The 27,625-nt window shown below is 41.5% G+C and overlaps 1 protein-coding gene across 1 annotated transcript; it reads right to left on the bottom strand.

Moving 5' to 3' along the window:
- Positions 1-742: 742 nt before the first annotated feature.
- On the bottom strand, positions 743-27,109 carry fbrs (fibrosin). Its single transcript, XM_087844883.1, has 18 exons — positions 25,325-27,109; positions 22,129-22,296; positions 21,835-21,861; positions 20,046-20,075; positions 19,809-19,857; positions 17,839-18,163; positions 17,518-17,726; positions 15,433-15,671; positions 15,301-15,345; positions 15,087-15,194; positions 13,409-13,474; positions 13,219-13,260; positions 12,738-12,809; positions 12,504-12,642; positions 11,325-11,405; positions 11,106-11,189; positions 6,205-6,421; positions 743-3,646 (listed from the first exon to the last, which is right to left on the bottom strand). The coding sequence occupies exons 1-18, from the start codon at positions 25,625-25,627 to the stop codon at positions 2,101-2,103; spliced, it is 3,750 nt and encodes a 1,249-aa protein (XP_087701009.1). The 5' UTR covers positions 25,628-27,109; the 3' UTR covers positions 743-2,100.
- Positions 27,110-27,625: the final 516 nt, after the last annotated feature.

The following is a 27,625-nucleotide window of genomic DNA, read 5'->3' as shown; positions in this document are numbered from 1 at the left end:
TTTTCCCATTGAAAAAAGTATGTAGCCTGTATCCTTTTAAATAACAATCACTGGCTATTTATTTATTTATTTTCTTACATACACCTGTTCCGACTGCTCGATAATGCAAATATCTAATCAACCAATCACATGGCAGCAGCTCGATGCACTTGGGCATGTAGATATTGTGGAGACAGCCTGCTGAAGTTCAAACCAAGCATCAGAATGAAGGATTATTGACTGTGATGATGGACTGGTCTGAGCATTTCAGAAACCGGTGATCTCCTTGAAGTTTTTCCCCACACAACCATCCCTTTAGACCATTCACCGTAAACCATAAAGAGCTGCACTGAGCAGCAGTTCTCTGGCTCAAAATGCCTTATTGATGGCAGACTGCTTCAAACTGATAGAAAGGCAACGGTAACATCAACAGGAAACAGGTTACAGTTCATTTAGGCTCACCAAAATCAAACAGAAAAATATCTCAACTCCTGCTGCAACATTGAGATGGTCGGATCAGAATTTGGCATAAAAACAAAAGCACGGAGCCAAGCTGTCTCGCTGTTCACCTGCTGATGGGGGTGTAACGGTGAGGGGGGATAGTTATCTCGATTAACCTCTGCTACAAAGAAGCAGTTCTGTAGGTAAAACGGGGCGAGGTGGTTCCTACCTAATGAAGTGTACAGCAGGTGTATTTAAAGATTCAGGACAAAAGACGCACACAACAGTGTAAACAACAATTCATTTAATAATTATTCTTTGTGGTCTCTAGGGGAGGGGTTCGAAAGGTATAAAACGGTCATATTAAAATAATCGACCCAGTCTTTTCCCTCTCAGGATACCCACTGCTAGTTGTCTTTTGACAGTCCTTATATGTTTTTTCCTTTTCAGTTCTTCAGCACACGTCCCACTTATCCGTGTATATAACTTACTTTTGTTGAAGAAACAACTCGACAGTTCAATGTACAAGGCTCCCATACTCCCAAATGGATATAACACACAACCAGTGAGACACACAGGCAAACCTCTCTCTCTCTTAGCATTATAGTCACAGATGAGATCCTTGAAGAGGCCAGAGGTTGCGATGGATGCGGCTTTAATGTTCACAAGCACTGAAGAGTTTTCTGTGAAGCAGGCCTTTCTGCATGATTTGAAACATTACTACCCGGGGACAGAGTACTGGTTGATACCCAAAACAATGACAAATAACATAACAGTGAATATATTTATTATTATAGAAGATAATTAATGTTAAGAATAATAATTACAAAGGCAATTTCTCTAGACTACTATAATCTGGTCCTGCTCGTATATTCAAGAGGAGACTGGGAAACACTTACAGGAAGCTCTAAAGACACTGTGTTCACAGTGTAGCACAGTTCATTTCGCCATTCATCCTTTGAAAACCAACAAAGGAAAACAAAAAAGTTTTTTCAAAACAAATGTCAAAATTGAAGCTGAGGGGTCTGAAGTTGGATTTTGGGGGTAAAGCAGGAAACTGAGGTACGACGCTGAATGATCTTCGTGAAATGGTCTCATCGGGAATCTGTCTTTGCGCAGTGACACACCAACAAAAACAGAAGAGAGGACCACTTTACCACTGTATTTCCAAAATAAACCCTCGCCCACAACACCTAACAGCAGGGTTGATACATGTAGCGGAGGGCTTTGAAGTATCCCATAAATTAACCAAGCCATGGACAAACAAACCCCTGGGCATTTATCCCCTCTGGAAGTCGTTTCCAAATCCACGTGGAAAAGGCTTGCTTAAAAAAAAAAGTATGGAAAATAATTCACCTGACAAATGAAAAAGCTGTCCTCTGCCTCTTCTGAAAACTTTCAGTATAAAATAAAAATACACCAAGGATGCACAGAAACCATGTACCTTTAAATTGCACTGATAGAACCATTGGGCTTATTCCACGCCTTGCTTTTTCCCCTTCCTACCATCACCTCCTTCCTTTTTTGTTTTTTTAAACATTGTTTGGAGGGGTGCGGGGGTGGTTTGGTTGTGTAATTGGAAGGTCGGGGTTTAGTAGTCTGCAAGAGGAAAAAGGGCAGGTTGAGAGCAGCACAGTGATCCTGACATTTCCCTTAATCTCCTCCAGTGTTGTCCCTGTACTATCTGGATTCTGCGTCTTTGTGGGCGCTGTACAGTGCCAGCTCACCTGGACCTGCGAGTCTAGAGCTGCGGGGGGGTGTGGCCGACCGATTGGTGACGGACGGAATGAGCGGAGGCGGCGCCCCCACCTGAAGAGGTCCCACCAAGCCCGCCGTGGTCTTTGCCAGGATACCGTTGGCCATGTGGGGTGGGATGAGCGGGGTGAGGCGGGAGTAGAAGCCCGGGTGGTGCTGGTGAGCACCAGAAGCTCCCGGAGGGAGAGAGTGGGCGAGAGGGTGAAGCTGATCCAGGTGAGGGGCAGTAGCAGCGTGAGAGGGGCTGGACAGGTGAGAGCCAGGAGGGAGGTGCAGGTGCATTAAATTACGATAGTCTTCCCTAAAGATCTGGATCCGCTGCTCCTCGTCCATCAGCCCACCTCCTGGGGGTCCGAGCTGAGGATGGCGATCGAAGGGATGCGCCATGAGGCTGAAGTCGGGGCGAACAGCAGAGGAGGAGGCATTAGAGGTAGAAGGCTGTGGGTGGGGCACCACTGCTGCGGCTACAGCGGCCCTTTCTGCCTCAAAAAGGCGCTGATGCCGGAACAGCTGAGCCAGGTGATGTTCGGGTCGCAGGGCTAGGTGATGGTCTGACCGAAATGCTAAAGCCTCCCTACGATGCTGATGTTGCTGCTCCCTCCACGGGTCCCAAGGGAAGCTATGTGCGCCCTGCGATGGTCCTTGAGGTGGACCGTGGGGAAAACGTTCACCACCAGGACCGACTACCAACCCTCCAGGACCCACTGCGCCCCCCAGATATGCTTCAATGGTTCTTGTGCGTTCCAGCAGGGACATCTGTTGGTGCGAAGGTGGGTTTGGAGTAGGTGGTGGGAGAGGGACACCTGGAGTAGGAGTCAGAGATAAAGAGGAAGAAGAAGGGGTGCCAGAACTGGGGTGGTGAGGATGGCTGTTGGGGCGGTCAAAGCTGTGGCTGGGTGCTAGGGGGTGGTGGGAGATGGGGATGTGCTCCGGCTCCTCCTTCCGCTCCTGTTTCACTTGAATTTGCATGGAAGGTTTGGACTGGGGCGTCGAGGTCCGATCAGGCTTCTTGGTCTGAGACAATGAAGAAACAGAAGAGGAAGCAGTGGAGGAAGAGGGAAGGCTACCGTCTCTTTGGGAGTGCGAGGGCTCGTTGTGGGAGTTGTGCGGTGTGGAAGCCACTGAGCGGGGGTACAGGTCCAAGGGAGATTGGGCTGAGCGGTTAGAAGGTGGGGGAGGAGTGAGCACAGAAGATGAGGAAGACCGCGGCCTGTCCCTGTCTACTACTAAAGAAGAAGATCCAAGAGGAGGCCCCCTTGAAGACGCAGACAGCACTGGCCTCTTCTCCACATCTCTGTCTCTATCGCGGTCTCTGTCTCTATTTAAGCTGCGTGTCAGGTCCTCAATAGGTCCAATGGTCCCCCCCAGGGTGCTGCTGTGGCCATTGATGTGTGAGACTGGGGTGCTGCTGCGGGGCTTATAGGAAGGACCGACTGGAGATATCCTCACAGGTGGGCCGTACAGCATGTCTCTGCAAAACAAAAAGCATACAAAGTTCAGGGCATGCTAGATTTTTAAGCAGCTGGAAGATATTTAAACAACATTAAAGCTCCTGATATTTGTATTTGTAATATTAATACTGGAGGCCTGAAGCAGTAGAGCTTAATACCTGCCACACCAGTTTTCCACATAGATTACAATTTAATTCAGTTTCCAGTTCTGTGAACGTTACACTGCAGCAAGTTTGAACTGAATGAACTGTCTCTAATTTTTTAATTCTTTTATTCTAGTGGAGGGAGAGACAAGATTGGAAAAAAGTCCAGAAAATACGTATTCAACAAAAGTATAGATTGTTTAATAAGTATTTAATCCTCAAGCAAAATATGACTTAGTACTTGGTGAAGAAACCCTTGTTGACAAGCACAGTGGTGTTTCTTATCGTTTGTCACCAGGTCTGCACACATCTCAAGAGGAATTCTGGACCACTGCTCTTTACAGAAACTGAATCCAATAGGTGTCTTGGCTGCTGCCTGAAACTTCTACTCCCTCCACAGTTTTTCTATAAGACTGAGGTCTGGAGACTGGCTAGGCCACTCCATGACCTTAATGTGCTTCTTCTTTGGCTGCCTTGGTGGCACGTTTTGGGCCATTGTCATTCTTGAAAACCCATTTTCAGTCTTCTAGCTGAGGGAAGGAGGTTCTCGTCCAAGAATTTACACTACATGGGTCCAATCATTGGCCACTAAGTGAGGTGAAATCGTCGCATACCCTTAGCACAAAAACAGCCCCAAAGCATAATGTTTCCACCTCCGTGCTCAACTGTGGGGATGGTGCTTTTTGGGTCATGGTGTAGTGTGTTACCAATGGTGTTCTTGCTAACTGGTCCCAACTGCTTTCAGATCATTAACAAGCTCCTCCCATTCAGTTTTGGGCTGCAAACGTATTTTATGTTTCTGCCATTGCTGAATAATCGCACCAACAGCTCCCACCTTCCCACCAAGCTTCTTGCAGGACTACAAGCTTTCTCTTGACATCTCTTGACAGCACTATTTTCTCACCAAAATAGTGTAATGGAAGAATTGAACGTGTGGACACGTGTGCTTTATACATAAGATGAGGGCAGGAGTATCTGTAATTGATTGACTGGGATTATAATCTATGTGAGCCAGAATTCTGCTTGGGTAGTTGGAGATCAAATACTTTTTTTTCACTCAATGACATGCAAGTCCAGTTTTTTCTGGAGTTTTGGTCAAGTTTCTGTCTCTCTCCGCTAAAATGAAACGACCATAAAAATTAGAAGCTGCTTATTTCTTTATGAGTGAGCAAACTTACAAATTCAGCAGGTGATCTATAATTATTTCCCTCCCCTGCACCTGCTGGTAACGGTGTACACTTTTCTCGAGGTAAATAACTTGTCTAACACAATAAGAGAGACTCCCTTCCCACAACCTCAGCTGTTAAAGGGCGCTGTGTTCACCACTGTTAGAATAAACAGCTGTCTGTCTGAGGTTTTAATGCAAGCTCGAACGTGTTCAGTAATTTAGTAAATTCACACACAAAAGTTTTTCCTCTCTGTTCCCTTCTCTGCCTGCTGCTGGCTGGCCTGCAACGACTCACGGTTAAGCATACAGATATTTTTTTTTAAAAAGTAGTTTAAATAAACGCAGCATTGAAATGTATTAAACCTCTGTGGATCTCCTGGTAAGTCAATATATGCAACTAACTTGACTCAAGGTATCGGCTGTACTGTTTGTTGTTTGGTTGGTTGTTAGAGGCGAATATTTGTGGGTTTCCAACATGACTGTATTCATGCATGTAAAATAAAACGACTGAATGAATCCTTTAGCCATCGTCAAAGACTTAATTGTGCATTTGTATCTTATGTCATAGGCATGTGTTTGGGTTTGTGAGTGAAAGCCAAGCAAAACAAGCAGGACACCATGGAACAGGGAAGTCCAACATATGACCCACCATCCAATCGTGCCCAGTGGATAGCTTTGAAAACGAAGGGGACATAACCTTTTGTACTTGCACTGCATTGATCCCCCTGAGGCATCTTACTGCAAGTCTTACAGCCTCCTTACCATCAAAGGCATCACCTACAGACTACTATACCCAACAGGGGTAACACAGTTAAGCCCAGCAGCTGTCCAATCTTTGTAATGCTTCATTGTGGAATAAAATGCTTTTAGTCTGGCCCAGAGTGATTATTTTTGCATTCTATCTGCAGAGACGAGATTAACACTAAATAATGCCACACAATACAGAAAAAATGTATTGTTTTATTTATAAATTAGCCTTAAAGGCTTAAGTTAAAGACAAATGAACTTTTAGTTTCATGAAGTCGACGAGCCAACCTTGCCATCAAGTAAATGTAAGAACAGATACAAAGACTTGTAGATGGCTGGTAGTTTACTTAAAGAGTGAAAGACTCTCAGGAACACCTCCAAGGTGACAACCCCTAATAAGCGCCAAATACCTGAGACTCCCCATCAGAGAAGTCCAGCTGCCTTAACTCAAGCAGTTAAGATTCCCATGACCTGGATGACTTAGAACCTACACTGACTTAAAACCAGTTTAATTTCATACCTGTCCTTTTCATCCTTGATGTGAGGGATGTCTCTTCTCTCGCCTTCCTTCACTCGTTCCCTCTCGTCCCTCTTATCTGCTCCTTTAGCCCAGCTGGGTCCGGCGGCGAATCCAGGCGGGCCACCATGGAGACGGTTCCAGGGATCATGGTGGTTTGGGGTAGACAAGCCCCCGACTACACTGGCTGGTGAGTCTTTAGGACCAAAGACGGAGCCGGCTGCAAATGAAACACATTTTTTTGATGTTAGAAAACATTACAGGGAACGTAAAGGCAAATCTTCACCTTTGACTTTCACATTAAAAATTTGATAATCTACTGCTTGTAAACACACATGCTTTAAACCAAGTATTATTGTTAGCATCTAATATTATTTTAGAAAGTAGCAGTTCAAACTGAAAGCAGTAAAAACACCTCTCAGTAACAAGTCCAGTTATTTAACACTTAACTTCCTTCAACACCCTCTTCTGCAGCACATACAAAGGAAATCTTCAAAAGAAATTGACCCTTGCTAAACAAGCAAACCTCTTGTAACCCTTTAATTGATATAGTTTAGTACTGGGTACTTAGATTAACTCGCCCAGCTTTGTCTAGTTGATCAAACACAACTAAACAATGGGACAACCTCCCAGCAAACCCTGATTGTTTTCCAATTGGACAGAAATCCATACGTTCATGGTGGACTTGATTTTCTGGTCACTCAAATTAATACATCCAACCTTTTACTTGCATATCAGTGACAAAGCCCAGCACAGCATGTCTCTGTGACAGTGACTGCTGAGCTGTAGCTGTGCTATGAGACAGGAAAGAAAAGCATTAAGAGGGGAGAAAAGCATCAGGTGATGACAAACACCTCGGCCCGAGCTCGAAGACAAGTTTACCCTGCTCAGAAGCAAAAGGACGGCTCAGGGTTTAAACCTGTACCAGTAATGAAAGTAAAGACATCGGGCTGGGGATGTAATCTCTAAACCAACCAAATAATATCCAAATAGTCTGGTATCTAAAGCTGATAAGATGGATTTTCAGTTAAATTCTTACTTAAAGCCAGGGTAGGTTTTGTTTCATTGGATAAAATGTCCAGAAATATTTTTTTTAATTATTTTAATTCACATTGTCTGAGAGGGAACAAGGCTCCTGCACCTCCTCTGGACCGTGACGGTACACTTTGGCCAAGCAGGACAGGAAGAATATAAACTAGAGGAAGTTGTGTGAACTTTCCCTCTCCAACCTTGTAGCCAGAAGTCAGCAGTGACTCAGCTGTAGCACATGTAAAGCTTAGTCTTATGGCTAGTCTCAGCAAGCTTTTTTTTCCTTCTACATTTTCTACAGCTTCAATAATAGATGTGGTGATATCTAATAGATATGAGAGTGTTCAGTAATATTAATTGGCCTTCCTGCAGCCAAATCCACACAATATATGGGTTGAGTCAGTCAGCCAGTCACCGTGTGTCTCTCTACAGTCTGTTTGGACTGTTTAATCCAAGTTTAATCTAAAACAGATGCTGAAAAAAGTTTGTGCATCTCTGAAGCTATAGTCAACTTAATTTAGGGCATTTCTAAATGGATCTTTCTTCAAAGTTTACCTTAATTTATCTGACTTTACAACCCCTCAGGTATACTAACAATCTTTACATTTTGCACAAATAATGAGCCTAAATTTAAGTTAAATACCAAACTGTGACCTTTGAGTGTTATAGATTCAAACCTGGTCAACACTCAAAGCTGTACAGACAGACAGTAGTAATTACAGGAGCTCAGGTCCCCAAATTATACCGACTGGCTTCAGGGAAGGTAACAGGTACCATCATAAATCTCTCTTATGAGTGTGTCAGGCTATGCTGAATGTTTATCAGCCACCTCCTCGGTTTCTGTTTTTACTGAAGCTAACGGCTAGCCCAACACCCACACCACAGGAGCAGATAGACTGTTAAATGTAAATATAAAAGTAGCAGCTGCAGATCAAATCAATCAGTAAACCTTTAGGCAGCGGAGGCCACCTCAGGTTAGAAAACGCAAGCTTATATGCATGAAAACATAAAGAGAAGCTTCCAATCAGAGTGAAGCAGCAGTTGTGCAAATCAACAAGTCTAAACCATCTCCTCCTTTCATCATCGTCATCTCACTAGCACAGTAAATGCCCCAACACGCCCAGACAGATGTTTTTACAATTTAAAGATTAAATTAATCTTACGTGTTGCAGTAAGTGGTGGTACGATAACGTCACATTTCAAAATCAAAACTCAAAATGTGACTGAAATGTCAACACTGCACAGCTGATCTACTGTCAGTTATTGTAGGCTCTACTTTACGATATAAAGCGCCTTGAGGCGACTGGTGTTGTGATTTGGTGCTGTATTAAATAAAACTGAATTGAATTAAAACTGGCCACACATACCAAGCAACCACGACCGTGCCACGTGTAGTTAAAGCAAAGAGGTCTTTGTTAAGTTGTCTGGGCATTAACCTGATATTTTTAGATTTTTGACAGACCAAAAGTATTTATGCTTGAGCAAATTAAAGCCCATTACAAAAATGTATAAATGTATAAATAAATAATACTTCTGGTCATTTTCCTCAGAGGAAAGATGCCAAGCATCTTGGGTAGTTCTCAGTTTTTTGGGTTTTTTGTTTGTTTTGTTTTTTAAATATACACACATACAGGGGAAAAAATACAGTAGTATAATTAAGTTGAATTTGTTGGGATAAAAAAAAATTTTCTTTTTGTTTTGTTTTTTTAAATTAGAGTTTCACTTATTTCAGAATAAAATACATTTTTTGTTTATTAAACAGTCAGAAATAAGGAAATACAGAAACATCCGGTAAGTAAGGTTAAAAAAAAAAAACCACTCAGTGCTTTAAAGTAAAAGTAATTTTAATATCTTATTTTATACTATAATATTAGTTCATATTTTTGTTTAAATCTGTGCTTGTTTTACTTCATTGTATTTATTTTGATTCCAGATTTGTTTATTATTACCATAACATATATAATAGAGGTGTTTTATTGTATTTCATTTTATTGACCTTTATATAATTTTAATCCTTATTTAAGCCATTTTGTTAAGCTTGTTAGAATTTTATTAGAATTTTTTCCCATATTCTGATAGCACAAGGTTAGAATAATAATAACTTGGACTTAACAGCATTAACAGCATTCAGACCAGTCGTGCTTTCATTTACAGTTGTCCCTCATCAGGCCAGTTTTCAGCCTGAAAGGCTCTAAGCAACATTACAGATCAATGTGACTGATAGAATTGCAATGATTTCACTTTTTTTAAAACTACAATTGTCCTATAGTGCTTCACATCCTTCAACGGGAGACCTCCAGACTCCTCGATCCTGTGACTTTACCTCTAGCTAACATCAAGTATCGTCACAGCCCCTCGCTGCACTACATGAGTGAAGACTAGTTTTGGTCTGTCCTTAAACTAAACAATTAAGATGTTTCTTTGGCAATTAAATTAAATCATCACCGACTCCAAAAACTCAGTCACCCAGGTGGAAACACTCCACACACCATTAAGAAAGCTCACGCACTGAAGCAGGACTTAAAGGATCAGTTTGGGTATTTAAATACCTGTTTTAACACACATGTCACACATATGCTGACTATAATTATCCCACCTGTCTACATGAGCCATTAAATGTGAGACTACACTATAAAACACGAGGGAGCAAAATCCACATGAATTTCCAACTTTATCTTCAGTAGTCTGAGATAGCCAACCAGATATTTGACAGTTTGCTTCCCCAAGCAGCATTTCCCTGTCGAGGCACAGAGCTGAGATACTTCCTGATAATTTAATCATCAGGTTATCAGCACACAGTACCTGTTGTACAACAGCCAGGGAGAAGACATCCAATTCATTATATTCATCTGACTGCTGAAGTGTTGTTCGAGGTTTGCACAAACTGTGGATTTTGAACCTTTAGGAAAAGATCACCTACTGGCCTGTGTGGTGAAATGGAACGATTACAGCGACCAAAACGCAGCTCAGAACAGTTTAGCTCAAGAACTTATTTAAGAGGCCAACATGTTGCCAAAGGAATCCAAGAAAAGCAACACCAACGCTCATCGAGTTAGTGTTTTTGTTTGTTAGGTTTTAGACTATTACTGAGCATCGGTTAAACCAACACCACCATTAGTGAGGTGGAGCCCAGCTGTATGTCAATGTTATAAAGGTTCAAGTGGTGTCAACAGTAAGCCATGAGAGGTCAATGAAATCCAGCAAAACTATTACTAGTGACGGGAGGAGGGCAGATCCCAACGCTCAACTTTGAGGTGAGTGACTAACGGGACAATGAATAGGAGTGAAGAATATTCCTGATTGACGTGAGGGATGGTGAATACATTCCGGGTTTCCTATGCAGTTAGAGACTAAAATGTCTGCTAGTAGCCAAGCTACAAAGCAGGGTGTGATGAGCTTTGTGTTTGGAGGTTTTAGTTCGCTAAGAGAATTATAAATAAACACTCCTTTGGTCTTTTTGGGGTTTTAAGGTTGATCTGACTGGATAGACTTCCTTTTTTATTCAATACGACCTGAAACATGACCTGAAAGGACCGTTTTCCCTCATAGACAATGGCAAGGCTTCTAATGGCCCATGAGAAAATGTTAACTGTTGTTGTAATGTTGTTAGACCAAGCGTGAACCATCCAAAAAACACTTTCCCCACACTACAAGGACACCGAGCTGTGGTTCAGTTTTATCTGGACTGAGCCAAACTGTGGAGCAGCGGCACTTTTACACCTTTAATTTTGATTTGGAAGTAAGAACTAAGAAGCCCACAGAAACTCTTTCAACATCCGTGTGACATGTGAGGGCTACATTCAGGTAGATTTGAAAGACTCTGAACTGATCCTTTAAGCTTTGCACATCAGGCGTAGAGATGCAGAGAAACTGACCCAGTGTTGGACTCCCAAGTCCTCCAAAGGCACCAGAACCCAGAGCTCCCAGCGGGGTGAAGGACGGCGATCGGCCATACAGATCTAAAACACAACCATTAAAACAGTTTTACAACAACAAGCTAAAATCCTGGTTTCATCAACCAAACATTTATAAAAAAACATTACTGTTCATCATGAGTTAAAAATAAAAATCTTTCAAGTTTGAACTGATTTTACCCAAATGTGGAGTTGGTGCGAGGAACGAGGAGTGTGGCGCTGATGGAGAGATGAACGGAGCAGAGGGTGGATTGACTGGACCTGAGGGAAAGAGATAATAAAACAAAACAAAAAATATGTCAAGAATATTCAAATCAAGCTCAACATGCTACTCACACACCAAAGAGCAAAGCTACAGAAGGACATAAAGTCAAACAGTGATCAGAGACATCAGAAGAAACCGATCACATCTTTGGCCCTGATTCGCTGATAAGTTTGAAAAGGTATTCTTAAACTGACCACAGAATCACCACCATCATCCTAAAGCTCACTCTTTTGGTCCCAGTTATAACATTTAAAGCAACAACTACTAATAACACAACTACAAAAAAGACAAAACCTTAAAAAATAATAATAATAAAAACTAAACTGAAATGAGGAAACTCATCTCAAACTGGATCCAAACTGAATTTAAAAAAAAAACAAAAACTTTTGATTGCTGCTCTGGTTGCAAACAGTGACGTCATTCATTTAACATTTTATATGGTATACTTTTAATATAATTGTATTATCAATAAGGAATATAACATTGATATTATCTAGGAAAACTAGTAAACTTTGCTTTATTCATTTGAAATAATTAAATGCACCAAGCTTTGATTGTTGTTTTCATTGTAAATCTTTTGAGGGGTTTTTCTTGATTTGTTTTTCCCTCTCCAGTGTTCGTTGTCTTGGACTTATCACCACTGTTTGTGTTTTTTGCCATCTTGTGCAATTCTAGAGCAGCACTTGCAGATGTTGCACATACTTTGTTGACTAGCTTCAAATCCATTAAACACCAATACAGCTGCAATAGCAAACAAGTTGTACTATTAGCAGTATTTACTTAGGGATGTGACGGCTGGGATTTATAATTTTTACTTATGTAGTTTTAAATTTCTTGGCAGAATACGAGAAATTCATTTGTGAGGATACTGAAGAAGCCTGGATTTGTAAATGCAATGTTCACACGCTAGTTTAAAGCACAGATTTGTACTTGTTAACCATTAAATCCACAAAGAATTAAGATTTTAAAGACACTGACAGCCTGAATCCTGTTTGCCTTGTTGCACATTATTTACAGCAACAATCTGTGCACAGACATAAATAAATAAATTACATTTTACCAGCCGGGACACCGAAACATTAAAAGGCATGCACCTGCAGCTGAGAACAGACTGGGAGGTCTGGTCAGGTCATGAGCAGGAGGTAAGGGCATTGGGCCCAGTCCGCCGGCTCCAGAAAAACGGGCCAGCGGGTCACTGCGGAAGTCCAGTTTGTGAGGATCAGCCTGCATGAGCTGAATGAAGGGCAGAAGAGTTAAACCTCATACTGTCATCTTTGCATAGCGGCAATTAAATCTCTCCCCACATGATGTCAGTAAGAGACACTCACCTTTACTTTTCTCTGATGGTTGTGGATCATGTAGGCCACCTGAACATGCATAGCACACCATTTTCCTGGTTTCTGCACAGCACAAAAACGACACTGTGTTATTCTACAAATCTTGAATCTACAACTTTAAAGCCTTTGTACACAGAGGCAGATCCTGCAGTTCAAGAATAGCTTTTCTAACCTCCATACAAGGTTGAGGTTTTGCAGCAGGAGATAGAGTTAAAATCTGGGGCCCAGCTCAAGTTTGGTTATGTATATATTTTAAAAAAAGGAAAGGCGGTGAAAAGAATAACCGCATACATCATAGCATAATTTCTAGGTCTGAAAAGTCTAACCGAGTGTGCAAGAGCAGAAAATAGACCAGTAGCAGTCAAGATTACAAGTGAGATTAGTGCAAAGAGTGCGTGAAGCTGTGAGACAGTGATGCAGACTAAAGAACTGAAAGGAGCAGAGGGATTCAAAAACATCTGTTTCTGCTTACATTTGTGATTTTCAATGTTGATGTCCCAAAGTGTTCAGTAAGCTACAAGAGAAGAGAAGTGTAAAACCACTTTTAATCTGCACATCTTGCTCTTTCTCAGGAGTAGTTTCTGCTGTAGTGACTGTGCTGCAGCACATCCTAGCCTATACTGCAAATTTGCCATTGTGAGAGTAAAGCGCTGTGTCCTTACCCTGGGGTCTTTGGGCTGCAGGTGGGAAGGCACAACCCCAAATCGTTGTATATCAGGACCCGTTCCCTGAGGGACAAAGAGGCTGTCACTGACACGGCACAAACACGTGAGCCACAGCCTACACTTGGCGTCATTCTTTGCTTTCTTAGCGCTACGATTAATGTATTTTTACTCTAGCTAATGCAGCCAGGTCAAACCCAAGAGACACTGCAAGAGCCTTAGGAAGTCACAGTTAACTAAAGCACCCATGCTGTTAGATGAGTGCTGCTCATTCGACTAGCCTCTAGTCATACCTGTCAACATTTAGATTTGAAAATCCAGGATTTGATGTGACAGATAAAAATGCACTGATGCAGAATAGGAACGTGCCACTTTAAATAAATATTTTTGCACTCTGGTCTGGTCTGCCTTTTCAGCTGCTTAATTTGGTAGAAAAATTGGCTGCAAATGTTTTTTTTTCTACATCTAGTTTTATTTGAAATATAGTTCAAAACCAAAATTGTTTGAGTGGCTGAGAGAAATTCACAGTGCACTGAATTTACTTCATTAACACCACCTGGACGTCCTTGGTAAGGTTCAAATTAAGTTCAAGTTGTTTCCTTCTCATAAAATGAAGATTTAGATTTGTCAAGTACACGATCAACATTTGGCAATTTTTGCAAAAAGCTTGTTAAGCTCAACAGGCAACAAATACACATAATTTACATGTAAACAGATGAAAATGACCAAAAAACAGGCTTCAGGCATTCCTGATTAAATTAGCAAAATGTCAATCAACATTATTAAAAACAAAGGCACTTAAATTGAATTACTTCATAACAAAAATTTGACATTTCTTGCTTTACAGGAAATCATCTGCCTGCACCTCTACGCTATGACAAAACATCCTTTTGCAATTCATTTTAGCGGTTGTACCACCACCAGCTTCAAATGGGGAGATGAAGTTGCCGTTTCCCTGCTGGGACGTGGCACACATCAAACACGTCGCACATATGGGTCAACAGTGAACTAGTTTATTCAGCATCTAACTCTTCTGCCTGCGCAGAGGTTAGCTGCACACGTGCCATTTTAATCAGGTTATGGGTTCCCAGGTTGCACTGAAAGTGTTGAATTCTATCAAACAAATTCTGTCAAATAAAACACATAAGGACTCAGTCACACACTAGGGACCTATCGGTGACGCAATGGCTGCAAAAATGTGCATCTGGCCAGTGGTTGCTGGAGATTTCTGGGTGATCCTGGTCAAAAAGAGGGCGAATTACCAAAAACCTGGCACCTGTAAATTGTAGAGTTGACGCCAAATTGTTTGCACTTGCTTTCAAGCAACTCTCCAAACAGTAGGGGATCAATCACACAGACCTCTAGAACTGGTGTGACTGAGGCCTAAGGCAAACGGATGCATTTATTATAGTTATTCCAACTTGAGTGTGATAGGTTACTGGTCGAAATTACTGGAGTTTCTGGGAGAAACAACCAAACGAGGAAGCTTAAAATATAAGCTTCCTCGTTTAAACCTGGGAAAAACTGGATTGTTGGCAAATATGCCTCTAGTGCTTGTGACACTGTGACATTGTCATCACAGGGAGCTCAAATAAACCGTGACGTGGAAGTTATTGCCTGAAAAAAACAAAACAAAAACATCATGCTAACACAAAGACACAAGGAGAGTTTTCCTCACCTTTGGCTGAAATGCCCCTTGCAATGAGCTGAAATGCCCAGGAGGAGGAGGAGGAGGAGGAGGAATCTGGATACCCTGCACTGAGGGCGGCGTGTACGTTGGGTAGATCTGACACAAACACAAACACAAACACACCTTAGTGGCCGGTACACAACTTACGCCTACAGTTTTAGTTCCCGTTTCCATGCCCTGACAGCTATTCTCAGATACTCACAGTGTGTCGGTATAGCCCGTCCATCTTGCCTGGGTACTTATCGAACTAAAAAGACAAAAACAGTTGAGATGGGTCAACACATTCCAGCTGCAGTGGAGTTTGAAACAGGAGTAAAACAGCAGAGTCTCTCACCATCGGAGACGCCGTAGCTGGGGTCAGGAAGGGCGTGAAGTGTTGATGCGTGTGCGTGTGTTGGTGCTGGTGGTTGTGCTGATGGAACTGGAACGCCATCGCCGGGATGCTCGTCTGGTTCTGAGACGTCCGGCTCGATGAGCCCTGCGTGGAGCTCGGCGCTGCTGGGCCTCCTGGAGTGGAACGGCCCGCCGGGTTATTTTCAGCCCCGGGGACGCTGCGTCTGCCCTCACGCTCTGCTGGAATAACGAGGCAGTAATTAGTGGATAAAACAAAGAAAATAAATTAAAGAACATAAAATTCTGTTTACACTGGCGGTCAAGTTCAGAAATTCAAACAATGCTTAAAGGGGATGTGTGGAGGTAAATCTTCTGATCTGTGAATATTTTGTTTATCAAGCACCAAATTATTCATTACCTGCTTCTTCAGGGAGTCTTATCTAGCAGAAGAACTCTAACTACACCACCACAACTGCATCTGGCGCAGGTAGCCCTTATTCTGCTCTGTAGCTGCTTGCAAGTTCAGCATAGACGCACATCCACCAGTCATCCACAAGTTCAAGCTCTAATCAAGCTTATTTAGACTTCTGCCTTGAATCTATGCGGAGCCTATGACGTAGCTGACTCTTAAGGGTCTTTTGCGTGAGCTTGTGCATCAAGATATAAATTAATCAGAGTTTAAGACACTAAATTTCTTCAGTTTCAGTGGACTAAACGTCATAAGCTTATAGTAGACTAAATATAAAGTTTATTCAGTTAATATAAAGTGTAAAAGTTTGCTGTGTTTTTAACAGTGAGAATTCCTCCATAGAGTTTCTAAAGTCTTATTTTCCTCAGCATCAAATACAAAATGTGTCCATGTGTCATTTTGTTGCATTTTCGTGACAAACAGGGAGCATGGGCGCTAGTTGAAAAGATTTCCTGAGGGCAGCTCAAATGTACACGTCTAACCTTACCACACAAGCAGATTACTTCTGATTGGATCTCATCTCTCTGCCACATTTCATGTTGCATTTCGTGTTTTCGTGCCATCATCGTTTTTGTTCTCCTGCCTCAGTTTTTATTTACTTATTTCTCTTGTTGATGTCAGGAAAAAAAAAGGTTGTTGATAAAAACTATGGGTGGAAATAAACACTTGTTACAGCCCAGGTTTTTTCAAGGGTTTGCACTTATATCACAGAGTGGACAAGATCCTCTTTGTGGAAGCAGCTAATAGATATTGATGAAAGCTGCAACAGCAGTTGCCCTTACGAATGGTCGGGCACACCAAGAGTGGCAAAAAAAAATTAAAAATATGCAGGCGTGCACCCGGCTTTGGTGTTATGTTACTGCTAATTTTTACCAGGCTGAGACAAGTGTGCAAGTGGGTCAGTCTTTACTGTCATTTGAATTCTATATCAAGGCAGGAGTTCGGAGAGATTATAAGAGGGGGAGATACTGAAACAACAGCTTTGGGGGGAAAAAACAAAAAACCCTCTAATCATTCTGCTTCCTGTTTTGACTTCTTCTATTCCTGTGTCAGTACTGAAGTTGAGGTTTTCTCTGAGTTGTGACACCCATCGTTTAGGAAAGGACTGCCAGGTCTGTATAAATGGTTACAGAGCTGTGAGAACAATGATAATTGGTGTGCACCACAACCAACACAGTGGCTATAAACAAAGCTGAAAACATGAGAACGAAAGGATGGCTCAACTTTCAAAATAAGAGCTGGTTGCTCATGATTTTCTTTTGCCAGATGAAAAGAAAAAAAAAAAAAAATCCTAAAATTGTTGCCAAATACTCCTAAAGGTTAATAAACCAGGTGTGTGTGTGGGAAACACAAACTAAGGTTAATCTCACAGATACATGAACAAAAGAGTTACAACTACTGAAGTGATACTTACATGCAACTTCTACTTTATGCAACACATGCTGTGCTTATGAGACCCGATCTCAGTTCATCAATACACAACTTCCTCAACACCCCAGACAAACCCAGACAACCGCCTGGGGAAGTCTGGGTTTGGTTTATTTTTGCAACACATTAGTCATCACATTCCCATAAACAACTGAAACGGTGAAATGAAGCATTTCTGTTTTGCTGTACCTTGCAGCAGAGGTGGAGGCGGAGGAAGGCCAGGTGAGGATGTGAACAATGCTCCAGAGCTGGTTCGGGATGGGGGTCGGAGAGGCCCTGAGGATCCTGAGCCCCTTGAGAAGGGCAGAGAAACACTGGCGGAAGGAGGTGGGGGAAGAATGGAAGATGAGGAAGTCCCGACAGATGAAGCAGACGGTTGAGGCTTGACTGGGGTGCTGCTGCCGCCGAGAAAACACAAACACAAAACACAACAGTTGAGCCAAAGAGCTGCAGAAGACGACAGAGGGATGAAAGAAGAAATTGAGCTTCAGTTTTCAGTATGTTTCATACCTGTTGTAGATGGATTGAGTTCGAGGGGGCAAAGAGGGCTTGGGTTTGGAGAGCGGGGGGCTGCTGTTGTGGCGGCTGCCGTTGACTGGGCTGGACCGGGGCACCGTGACCGGGGAGTGGGAAGGCAGGCCGGGGAAGAAGGGGGAAGAGGTAGAAGAAGAAACCGGCTCAGGGAAGTGTGGCTCCAGGTTTTTCTCCTGACTTCGCTCCAGCCCAGACACCCGTGGAGTCACCATTAACCGTGAGACGCCACCAAAGCGCACCGGCAGAGACGGGCAGCTTTTGCCCACAGATGAGCCCATGTTTGAAGGGGCGGGATCGACAACTGAGAGAAGAGAAAACCAGTCAGCAATTTCTCAACTCCTGCAGGAAGGACAAAGGTCTTCCAAAGCAAAACAACCTCAGAACAGCCAAAACTGGCTTGACCACTTGAGTGTGATTAAACCCAAAGCTAAAAAATTTGGACGCAACAATCCGATGTTCCAACCTGATTAAATACTTTTTTCCTGCAAACTAACTGCCATCTCAGTGTTTTAGCCTCATGTTCCTTAGAAGTCAAAGACAGAGTGGTACACAGTTTTTAATAACCTAACCAATTAACCATAAAAACATGGACCTGGATCTGAGTATGCAGCAGAAAAAAAAAGATGATCAGCCGTCTGCCACAGGCGGGTAAATGTTTGAAACTAAACAGTCATATATTAAAAATCGTTGCTGCGTCTCTAACAACACTTCGGTGCCATTTATGGGAACATCTTTGGGAGATGGCGTTTGTCCTGTTTGCTGTGTTGATGGACACTGTTATGTCCAAGTTTAGTCAAGTTAATTTAATAAAACTGGTTAAAAACATAACCGTTTTCTTTAATTCCTGTCCAGAACAAGAATTAGCATGGTGTCTCTGCCGAAATAAGTCATGTCATGAAACTAAACACCAAGTATAAGTTATGACAAAATGATTTTTTTTTATCATATTTTACTAGTGGTTGCAGAAATGCAGTTTATTATATCCTGATGACCATTTAAATTAAAGTTAATTTAAATAAGGCATCTAAATAAATGTACAGAAGGGCTGCCGGGGTGGCTGAACTTGTTTCTAGAAGGACTTTGGATGCTCCCCTTTCTACCTGTGACTGTGATAGTGGGAGTGGAGGAGTCTGATCAGAACCATTAAGCTTCTGAAATGTTTACAAAGCATACAAATTTATGTTCATAATTGTTTTCATAATTGTTCCTTTGATGAAAACATTAATAAATACATCCAACAAAACTAAATAACCACTGATGGGTTTATCCATCCATCCATTTTATATCACTTTTCCAGGTCCGGATCAGAGTCTCAGTCTAACAGTCTAAGACAGGCCCAGACCTCCTCACCCAGCCAGCTCCTCCACTTCTTCTGGTGGGGGATAAGAAGGCGTTTTCTGGGTCTCCTCCACAGCAGGCATGCGTAAAACGCCTCATTTAGGAGGTGTTGTCTGAGTCAGATACCCAAACCACCTTAAGCAGCTCCTTTTAATGCAGAGAAGTGGCTCTTTGTCTTCTTTAGTTTGTATTTTAGATGGTATTTTCTTATCTTAATAAAATAAACTGAGGTAAATGAAACAAAAAGCCAGTGGGTTCTATTTTAAATCTAACAATACTTTTGCTGGAAATTAAAAGAAGTCTCAGACAGTGACGATACCATCTTCTATACCCTCTCCAGGTCTCCAAAATATTTTTCTAACGTTTCCTTCCACCTCATGTTTCCGTATGCAGCACATGTCTGTATTCTCTCATTTCATTATCTGCAGATTTTAATCAGCTCCACTTTGTGTAATAACAAAAAGAACGAAAACAATTGAGCCTGTTTAACTCGTTTTCTGTTAACATCTTAGTTTAGCCCTGTGGGAGCCCACTGACTGACACATCAGTTCAGCGTTTCCTGAATGTAAAGCAGCAAGAAAGAAATGGCAATAGTAAATTTCTCAAACCTTTCCTAGTGCTGACTGTGAACACTGGATCCATGTCATTGTCGGAGGCCTACACGGGAAAACAAGAGGAGGATTTTATTAGAACGAGTCTCCATTTTAATCAACACACTTTTTTTTAAGATTACAACCGAAGAGAACCTGACTGTGGTAGGATCCCTCTAATAATAATAATTTTATCTACACAAACATAACCAAACATGGAAACTCTTGATAAGAATATTGGTAAACAACACACACCTTGTCTCCCGTGTCACTCTCTGTGTCACACTGAAAGAGCAAAATAAGGCAGAAGAAAACATTTGTTTATTAGAATACGTCAGCCAATGAATGTAAACCAACTTCATCACAACAGTGTTTCCCCACAGAATTATATTTTAAAATATTAACCTAGTGGGGTTTGTTCTATTCTTTTGCTTATTAATATTTTGCCTTGATTCCTCATATTTTAGAGTCATTTGTTTTATTTCCCGCCATGTTCCCGCTTTTACATTTTCCAATTCATTTACCGTGTTTTCAAATTAACTTTTTAAATCACAATGACATGACTCGCAAAGTAAACTATATCTGTGGGGCACACATTTCCTTAAATAAATTAGATTATGTACAAGTTATGATAATAAACTGCCTCTCGTCCCACAGATGGACTCCAGCTTCACTTTCAAGCCAAACTCCAAAGTCTTGTTATCTCAGGATAAAGACACTAATCATTCTAAATGACAATTCTTCTTATTTTGGCTGCTGCTTTTAAGGGTTGCCACAGCAGATTATCTGCCTCCATCCACCCCTTGAATCCTCCTGTCACACCAACCCTCTGTGTGTGTCCCCTCCTTTACATGAACTTCCTCTGAGCTCTTCCTCTTTTCCTCCTGCCTAGTATATCCACTATCCCTCCTCTGCACATGTCCAAACCACCTCAGCTTCACCTCTCTAACTTTGGTTTCCAAACTGCTCAACCTAAGCTGTCCCTCGGAAATACTCGTTTCTAATCCTGTCCATCCTGGTCACTCTTAGCATCTTCAGCTCTGCCTGTTGTATTTCTGTTATAGTGTCACATCATAACAGGTGTCCAAAGAAAACAAACATTTAAAGTCCTTTCTGTCTTTCTCGAAATACAGGGACAGGAGCTAGAGTTGGGGCTGTCACAGATGATGATTTAGACATCAGAGGGATTAAAATGAGAGCAAGCGGGATTGTCCTCATGTAAATCAATCATCCCATTCTCTCAGCCCAAGTCTATTTTTGGATGCTCCCCTATTCACAAGGGACCCCCCCGAGCAGGTAGCTCTGCATGTTTTTAACACTGAATGGCCTTCCCAATGCAACCCAGAAGGGATTTATATCTACTTTAGTAGATCAATAAATCTAAACCCGTTTTTTCTGGGGAAATGCCTCCAGTTATATCTCAAGTTTGAGTTTTAACAAGCTCAACTATTTAGACTGATCTTAACAGGAAGAGATTAGATCAATCTAATGGAAACTAAAACCTGCTGGGCATGCTTTGCAACACATCAGTGGACACAGTCTGCACATCCACGTATGCCTGTGTGCATGCAAGCAGAAATACATGGATTCCAACTTTTTTTTTTTTCTTTGCTTTTTCCATTTAAATTTTTTACTTCACTATTTCTTCCATCAAGTGTTATTGTAATAGTTTCAGAAATATTAAATTTTGTCTCCTTATTACCAAGTGGACCACATGATTTTTAAGTCTATGACATACAGATAATGTTTGTCACGAATGATAAAATGGATATTTTCATAACATTTAATATGTTCTGTGTTCTAAATAAAGCGCAGCCTTTTCCTTTACAGCAGTGCACTCATGGACAGAGTAGAGAAAGATTGTTATGTCGGATTATTTAAACAAATGTTATGATTATGACACTGTTAATACACTAAGAAATAAAAAGTGTGCAATTTAAGTAATGGCAGGCTATACTGTGTAGCCCTTCATGTCTAGTAAATGAGGCATGCCCAAATAAAGTCTGTGTGGGAAACACTGGACATTAGCAGAAAAGAAACTTACAATATAGCCAGTCTCCAAAGGTTGCCCCTGGGGGGTGAAAAAAAGGAATAAAATAAGCTTCAGTGAGTTTCAGTTAGCTCTAAACCTTTCATGGATGTGATTAATCACTCTGGACTGCCTGGACGATGGGTGTTGTCAAAATTCGTGCAAGAGCGTGAATGTGAACCTGTTTTACAAGGTCATTTTCTCAATAGCAGGATATACAGGTGATTACCGCTACAGAAGTATAAACATGGTGTGTTTGATTAGGAATTGTCTCAGTGACATCTAACATGGTAGTAAAGTCAGTTTCACCTCTATCTTTCTTCTCTTATTTCTACTATTATTCCAATAGCTGCTGGGCGGGGCTCCTTCCTCCGGCTCTGACAGCGGCCCTCCGCCGTTCTCCTCCGGCCCTCTCTTCCCCTTGTTCCTCCTTCCCAGCATATCAGTTCGCTGACTGGGCTTTAAAGAACAGTCCATCTGATAAGGAGGAGAAAAAAAATGTGGATTTAAATGTGGATAAATAAGCATTAATGTATAAGCCTGAGGCCAAAGACCTAAAGGCAAGCTACAGGCTTATTAGTCCTAATTTTTGCTGTTCATAAAAATAAAATAAAAAAAGATGAGCCAGCATGAGGATATTACTGGAGCTGTTTGTGTGTGGACTCAATTATATTGCTTGTTTTGACAATATATTTAACTGAAGCATTGTACATGACCTCCCTTTCAAAGGGCGTCTTTTACCTGTGGTGTCCAGCTCACTCATACAGAGTTTTTACCAAAGAATATAAGGTAATACTTTTTCCCTCTTTATTACATGCGACCCAATCATATTTAGGTATGCAGTCACCCCCCAACAGCACATTTTAAGCAAATAAAAACTTTATTATGCAATAAATAAATATGTATGAGATTTTTCTTGGCTCACAATAAGTCTTTGAGGAATAACTACAGGTAACGACCTTATTTGACTGAAATATTTGGACCATTTAATGAAGAAAAACGTCCAAATTGCTTGAGAAAAAGAAACTGATTGTTAAACTGGTTAAAAGAACTTAACGTGTCTTTAAGAGCAATCAAAATTTCTCTATAGAGGAAAAATAAAACTGATATAACAAATTACAATCTAAACAATTACTCAAGAGTTTAATCAATACCTTTCTGAGAAAAATCTACAGTAAGGAGTTTACATGGTTTCTCATTTTTCTGGCCATTTATCTTCCCTACTTATATACCCCCAGCAGTGAGAAGAAAAATCAGCGGAGCGGTGAGACGAGTAACGCATCTCCGCTACAAACAATCGTTATTCAGCCTTGTCGCCTTTCTTTGACGAACTGCTGGAAAGTTTCAGCCCTCAAGGCAACGACAAATTACAACAACAAAATTATTTAAACAGGGAAAAATGACTCTTTCAGAAAACTGCTGATAAATTTAACCAGTTGCTGGAATGTCACAAACAATATAAAGGTCAAAAAGAGTAATGGTGAAAAGGTTCAATGGAGCAAATTAATCAAATTACATTGAAAGTTGATGTTGATTTTGCTTTAAGTTGACATTTTTTTTTAAATCTTATTTGACAGAAATAACCATTTACAGTTAGTCCTAAAATACAGGAAAATCTGCAGACTTCTGTTAAGTATGGTCCCACAGACTCTTTGCCTTAACTACATCCGGACCGATCACTGTTAGTCACCACCAAAGGCACGTTTTTCAGAAGGCACGACTCTGATATGACACGCATATGCAGGATATTTCTCGTCTTTCAGGAGTGACTGCAAAAATAAGCATGACTGGTTCACCTACGCTTACCGCAAAAGCTATGCAGTATGTGATTTTCAGCTATTTGAAAAATAAAAATGCATTTTAAACTGGAGTAAACTGAACCCACTTATAAAAGTTTCGTTTATGCTGATTTTCCTCCACCCAAAAGAGCCACATTAAATATACATTTCCTTATACCTGAGATCTAAAAATTGCTAGTTTGTTGTTGTTTTTTTAAACATTTGGCTGGCATACAGCACTGTATGTCCCACATTTAAAACATTAATGAGTTTTATTTTATATTAGGCCCAACTTTTATTCAAGTTTAAATATATTTGTGTTTTCAATGGCCAAAATTAAAAAGAAAACTAACATATTAGTTAGTTGATTAGTAAAGTTACACAACCTGTGTGCCTTAACTACAGACCAATCGTTATTAGTCACTTCCATGGGGTCATTTTGAGCAAAACTACTTCGATTACACTTAAAAAGGCAAATAAACTCAGCATGAATTGCAGGTAAATTCATGCAAACTAACACAGTCTGTTTGTCTAATTTGGAAAAGTCCCTTTTTAAAAATGTTTTACAGAAAAACTACAGACAGGATATGGTTTCTTTTTTTCTTTTTTTTTAACAAAAGGGACTTACGACGTTTCATTGGTATAGAGCAGTAAATTTTTTGGCAGGTCTCTTTCCTTTTTCTCTGTTAGCAGTTTCAGATACTTCATGGGTCCATTTGACTGTAAAATGAAGTTACCTAGAAGAACAGCGCAGCTGTATGTGTGTGAATGGGCAGTTTTACTGCGGGACCTATTGGCAAATAATTTGCTTCCTCAAACTGATGCAGATGTAAGACGCACGCAAATGACATCAGCACAAAGGCAGATTAAACTACTATCAAAGATTATCCACAAATTACCACATGCCAACATCTTGTAAATAATTAAACTTAAAATGTACTTTTTTTGCTACATACAAAAAATTGGTCTTCCACCAAAGGGCCAAAGCAGTACAGTTTTTTTGTAAGTTGGGTTTAACTTGATCTACCTTTGGCACATGCTTTTTATCACATAGGGAAAAATCAGGAAACACATACACTTTTTATGACTATATGGGAATCAGCCATGCTTATGCGTGTAGTCACCCATCAAAGGCCTAATTTTGAGCCAGAAAACCCATCAAATACATATCAGGGACTGTTCTTCTCAAAATGGGCATTTTGGGGTGACTTGGGGCCAGAGAGTCAGTATTATCTGCATTTACTGGTTTATTTAACACCTTTAGAATCAAAACTGGATTCAATATGAGGTACTGACATCGATATACGTCCTGACTTTAAATCTTGAGTGTCTGAAGAAAAGCTTTGTGACAGCGCAAACTCAGAAAATAGTTAAACGATCTTTTCTTAATGTATTTCTTGTTCTTGCTTTATCTACAAAGGCCACTTCACAGCTCATCAACACCTCTAAAAATTAGATCATGAATAATTGAGGCCTCTCCAGGAGCCATCAGAGGATTGGGGAGTGGATTGCTGTCACGCTTTAGGGGCTCAATCTGCAGCCCTTCACACCCTTGGATGATTTAATTTACAAAGATGAGAATTAAAGCAACCACCTACGAGGATGGTGATTATTTAATAAATTAGAGGAAAGGAGGGTGCCAAATCCCCACCGAACACTAACGCTGAAAGTACACATGAATGACAGCTAATAGTGGGGTGTAAAAAACACCAAATTATGACAATCACCTCCAGAGCCTCCAAGCTGATGAAGCTCGCAATAGCGAAGCCATCAATGATTTCTTCCTCGCAGGACACAGACTCCCTCTTCCTCCGGCGTGGAGGCCTGTGTCTGCCAAACCCTGGTCGGCACTCTCTCCCACCGGGACCCAGCACGCTGTTGGTCCCACATGCCTCCCGATCGGAGCCCGAGGACAGGGATGTGGCCCGCTCCTCGGCCAGATCCACTCGCCTCCTCCGCCGCTCCCTGTCGCGCTGGGAACGGGATCGCCGGCTCTGCCTGAATCCGGTGTTTCGGCTCGGGCCCTCCATGTTCAAATGCCACCTCCTTTTCGCAACTTAGGTGAGATTCCCAAAGGCACTTTTTTACGCAAGTCCCGGCCCGGTTGAAGGTACCGAACCGCGAATAAAAACACCACCACACAGGCCCTCTCCGAGAACCTCTGTTAAAATGGCGTTAATGGAAACCAGTGGCTATTATTTACCGTCCTCTGACAGCAGTATGCTGCTGGCATCAGTGCCGTTCTCTCGGCGAAATGTTAGTGTCATTTCTGAAATCTGAAAACAAACTTACATCCACATGGGAATTCAAAACATCGGCGACATTAACGCGAATGTCAGGACATCGCTGATTGTGTCTCGTTGACGGCTAACGTTAGCTAGCGTGCTAGCTAGCAGGAAATCCAAGCGATAACCACACAAGTTGTAAACATGTAAACAATAAAACACAAGTCTGGCTGTGTTACACCCAAAGCAGGGCGAGATTGCCTCCGCAGGAGTAACAGATTGAAAATAATGCTGTTTTCGGCACAGATTAAATCAACAAACTGTTTGTGATTTCCTTAATTTCTGCACACGCTGACAAAATTAGTAGCAAATTTATTAGCTAGTTAGCCAGGCCTGATAACGACTATTACGAGACGTTGCATATTACTGTGAAACTGAACGTCTTAATACTGACAGTTACTCTAATTTACGCCTTACGGGGAATAAAAAGAGCTGTCTGCTTTACTTTAAATAGTAAATGGCTGCTGTTAGCGAACGTCAGTTAGCCTATACGCGGCTAATTCAATTTATAATAATATAAGCCCGACAAACTAAGAATACAACTTTATTCTTAAAACGTTTCTGTAAACACTGATGAGCCGGGCTGTGGAGTGTGAATATAACTAATAATCAGCAGCCAAGAGGGCAAAATCTTCTCCTGTCGGGTTGTTGATGGCCGATAGTGGTAGCTGAGTCGCATCAAAAGAAAGACGTAACATTAGCATGGATGCTAGTCAGCGTTAGCCAATCCAGCTGTTAGCAACAACCAACTATCTCTAATTTTTTTTAAGAGGAAGCAGGAAGAATACGGAAGCGGGTTTTTATTCTACGAATCATCCACGAAATAATATCCCTCTCCTTCACATAAAACTGTTGAGTCGTTCCACCCCCATCATAAAGGAAAAAACCGAGGCCCAAGCATCAAAGCCTCGGGGTCGATTTCCATAAACGAGGGTGTCGGCCGAGCCCCGTTGGGCTGGGCAGCTCCTTCATGCAGCCTCTGTAATCCAATGTTTAGGAGAAGCTTGACCAATTGCCGTCGTTTCCGGTCACCGAATTCTTTTTTTCCCTCGCTAAATCCAGTGTGTAGGTTATAAAGAAAGAAACAGGTCGGTTCCACTGCTGCCTCTTCGAGAGTTTGTACTGAACTGGAGATTTATCGCGAAAACCAGGGAGACACAACCCTTGTCAACCGTGCAGTGCATTGTGTGCTCCGCTCTTCTTCCTCAGTCATCAGGCAGGCTGATTGGTACCTCCGCTGGTACTGCTACTCCGCTACTGCCACCCTATGGAGACCGAGATGTCCTGTCAGGTTTTTAGTTTTCATAAAGAAGCTCCACACCCAGAAGATTTTTAAAGAGCCAAATTATAATATATAATATTTCTTTCAATGTCTACAACATAACATTTTTGCAAATAAAGAGAAAAAAAAGCGTCTTCTAAGGACAGTGCGAAAACAGTAAATAAGGAAAAATAGCCACCTCTTTCCTATTGGTGGAAACGGCAACACGTGGGTTTCGTATGCTTAGGAAGAAGGGGAGGTTTTGGGTGTGATGGCGGGTGTCGCCTATGAATTTGGACACCCTCATAGTGAATTTTATTTTATTTTTTTTATTTTGGGGGGGGGGGGGGGGTAAGCTTTTTTTTTTTTAGATATTAGAATTAGGGTATAGTTAGTGTGCAATGTAAACTGTCTCCAGGTGGAAAACCAGAGAAGTGAAAGACCTCCAGTTTTCAGGCCTGCACGGTTTATCCCTGTGGTTT

The sequence above is a fragment of the Neolamprologus brichardi genome, chromosome 8 (assembly GCF_056152115.1).
Source record: "Neolamprologus brichardi isolate AB-2024 chromosome 8, ASM5615211v1, whole genome shotgun sequence".
Classification (NCBI taxonomy): Eukaryota; Metazoa; Chordata; class Actinopteri; order Cichliformes; family Cichlidae; genus Neolamprologus; species Neolamprologus brichardi.
This window is presented reverse-complemented; position numbering and strand designations above follow the sequence as displayed.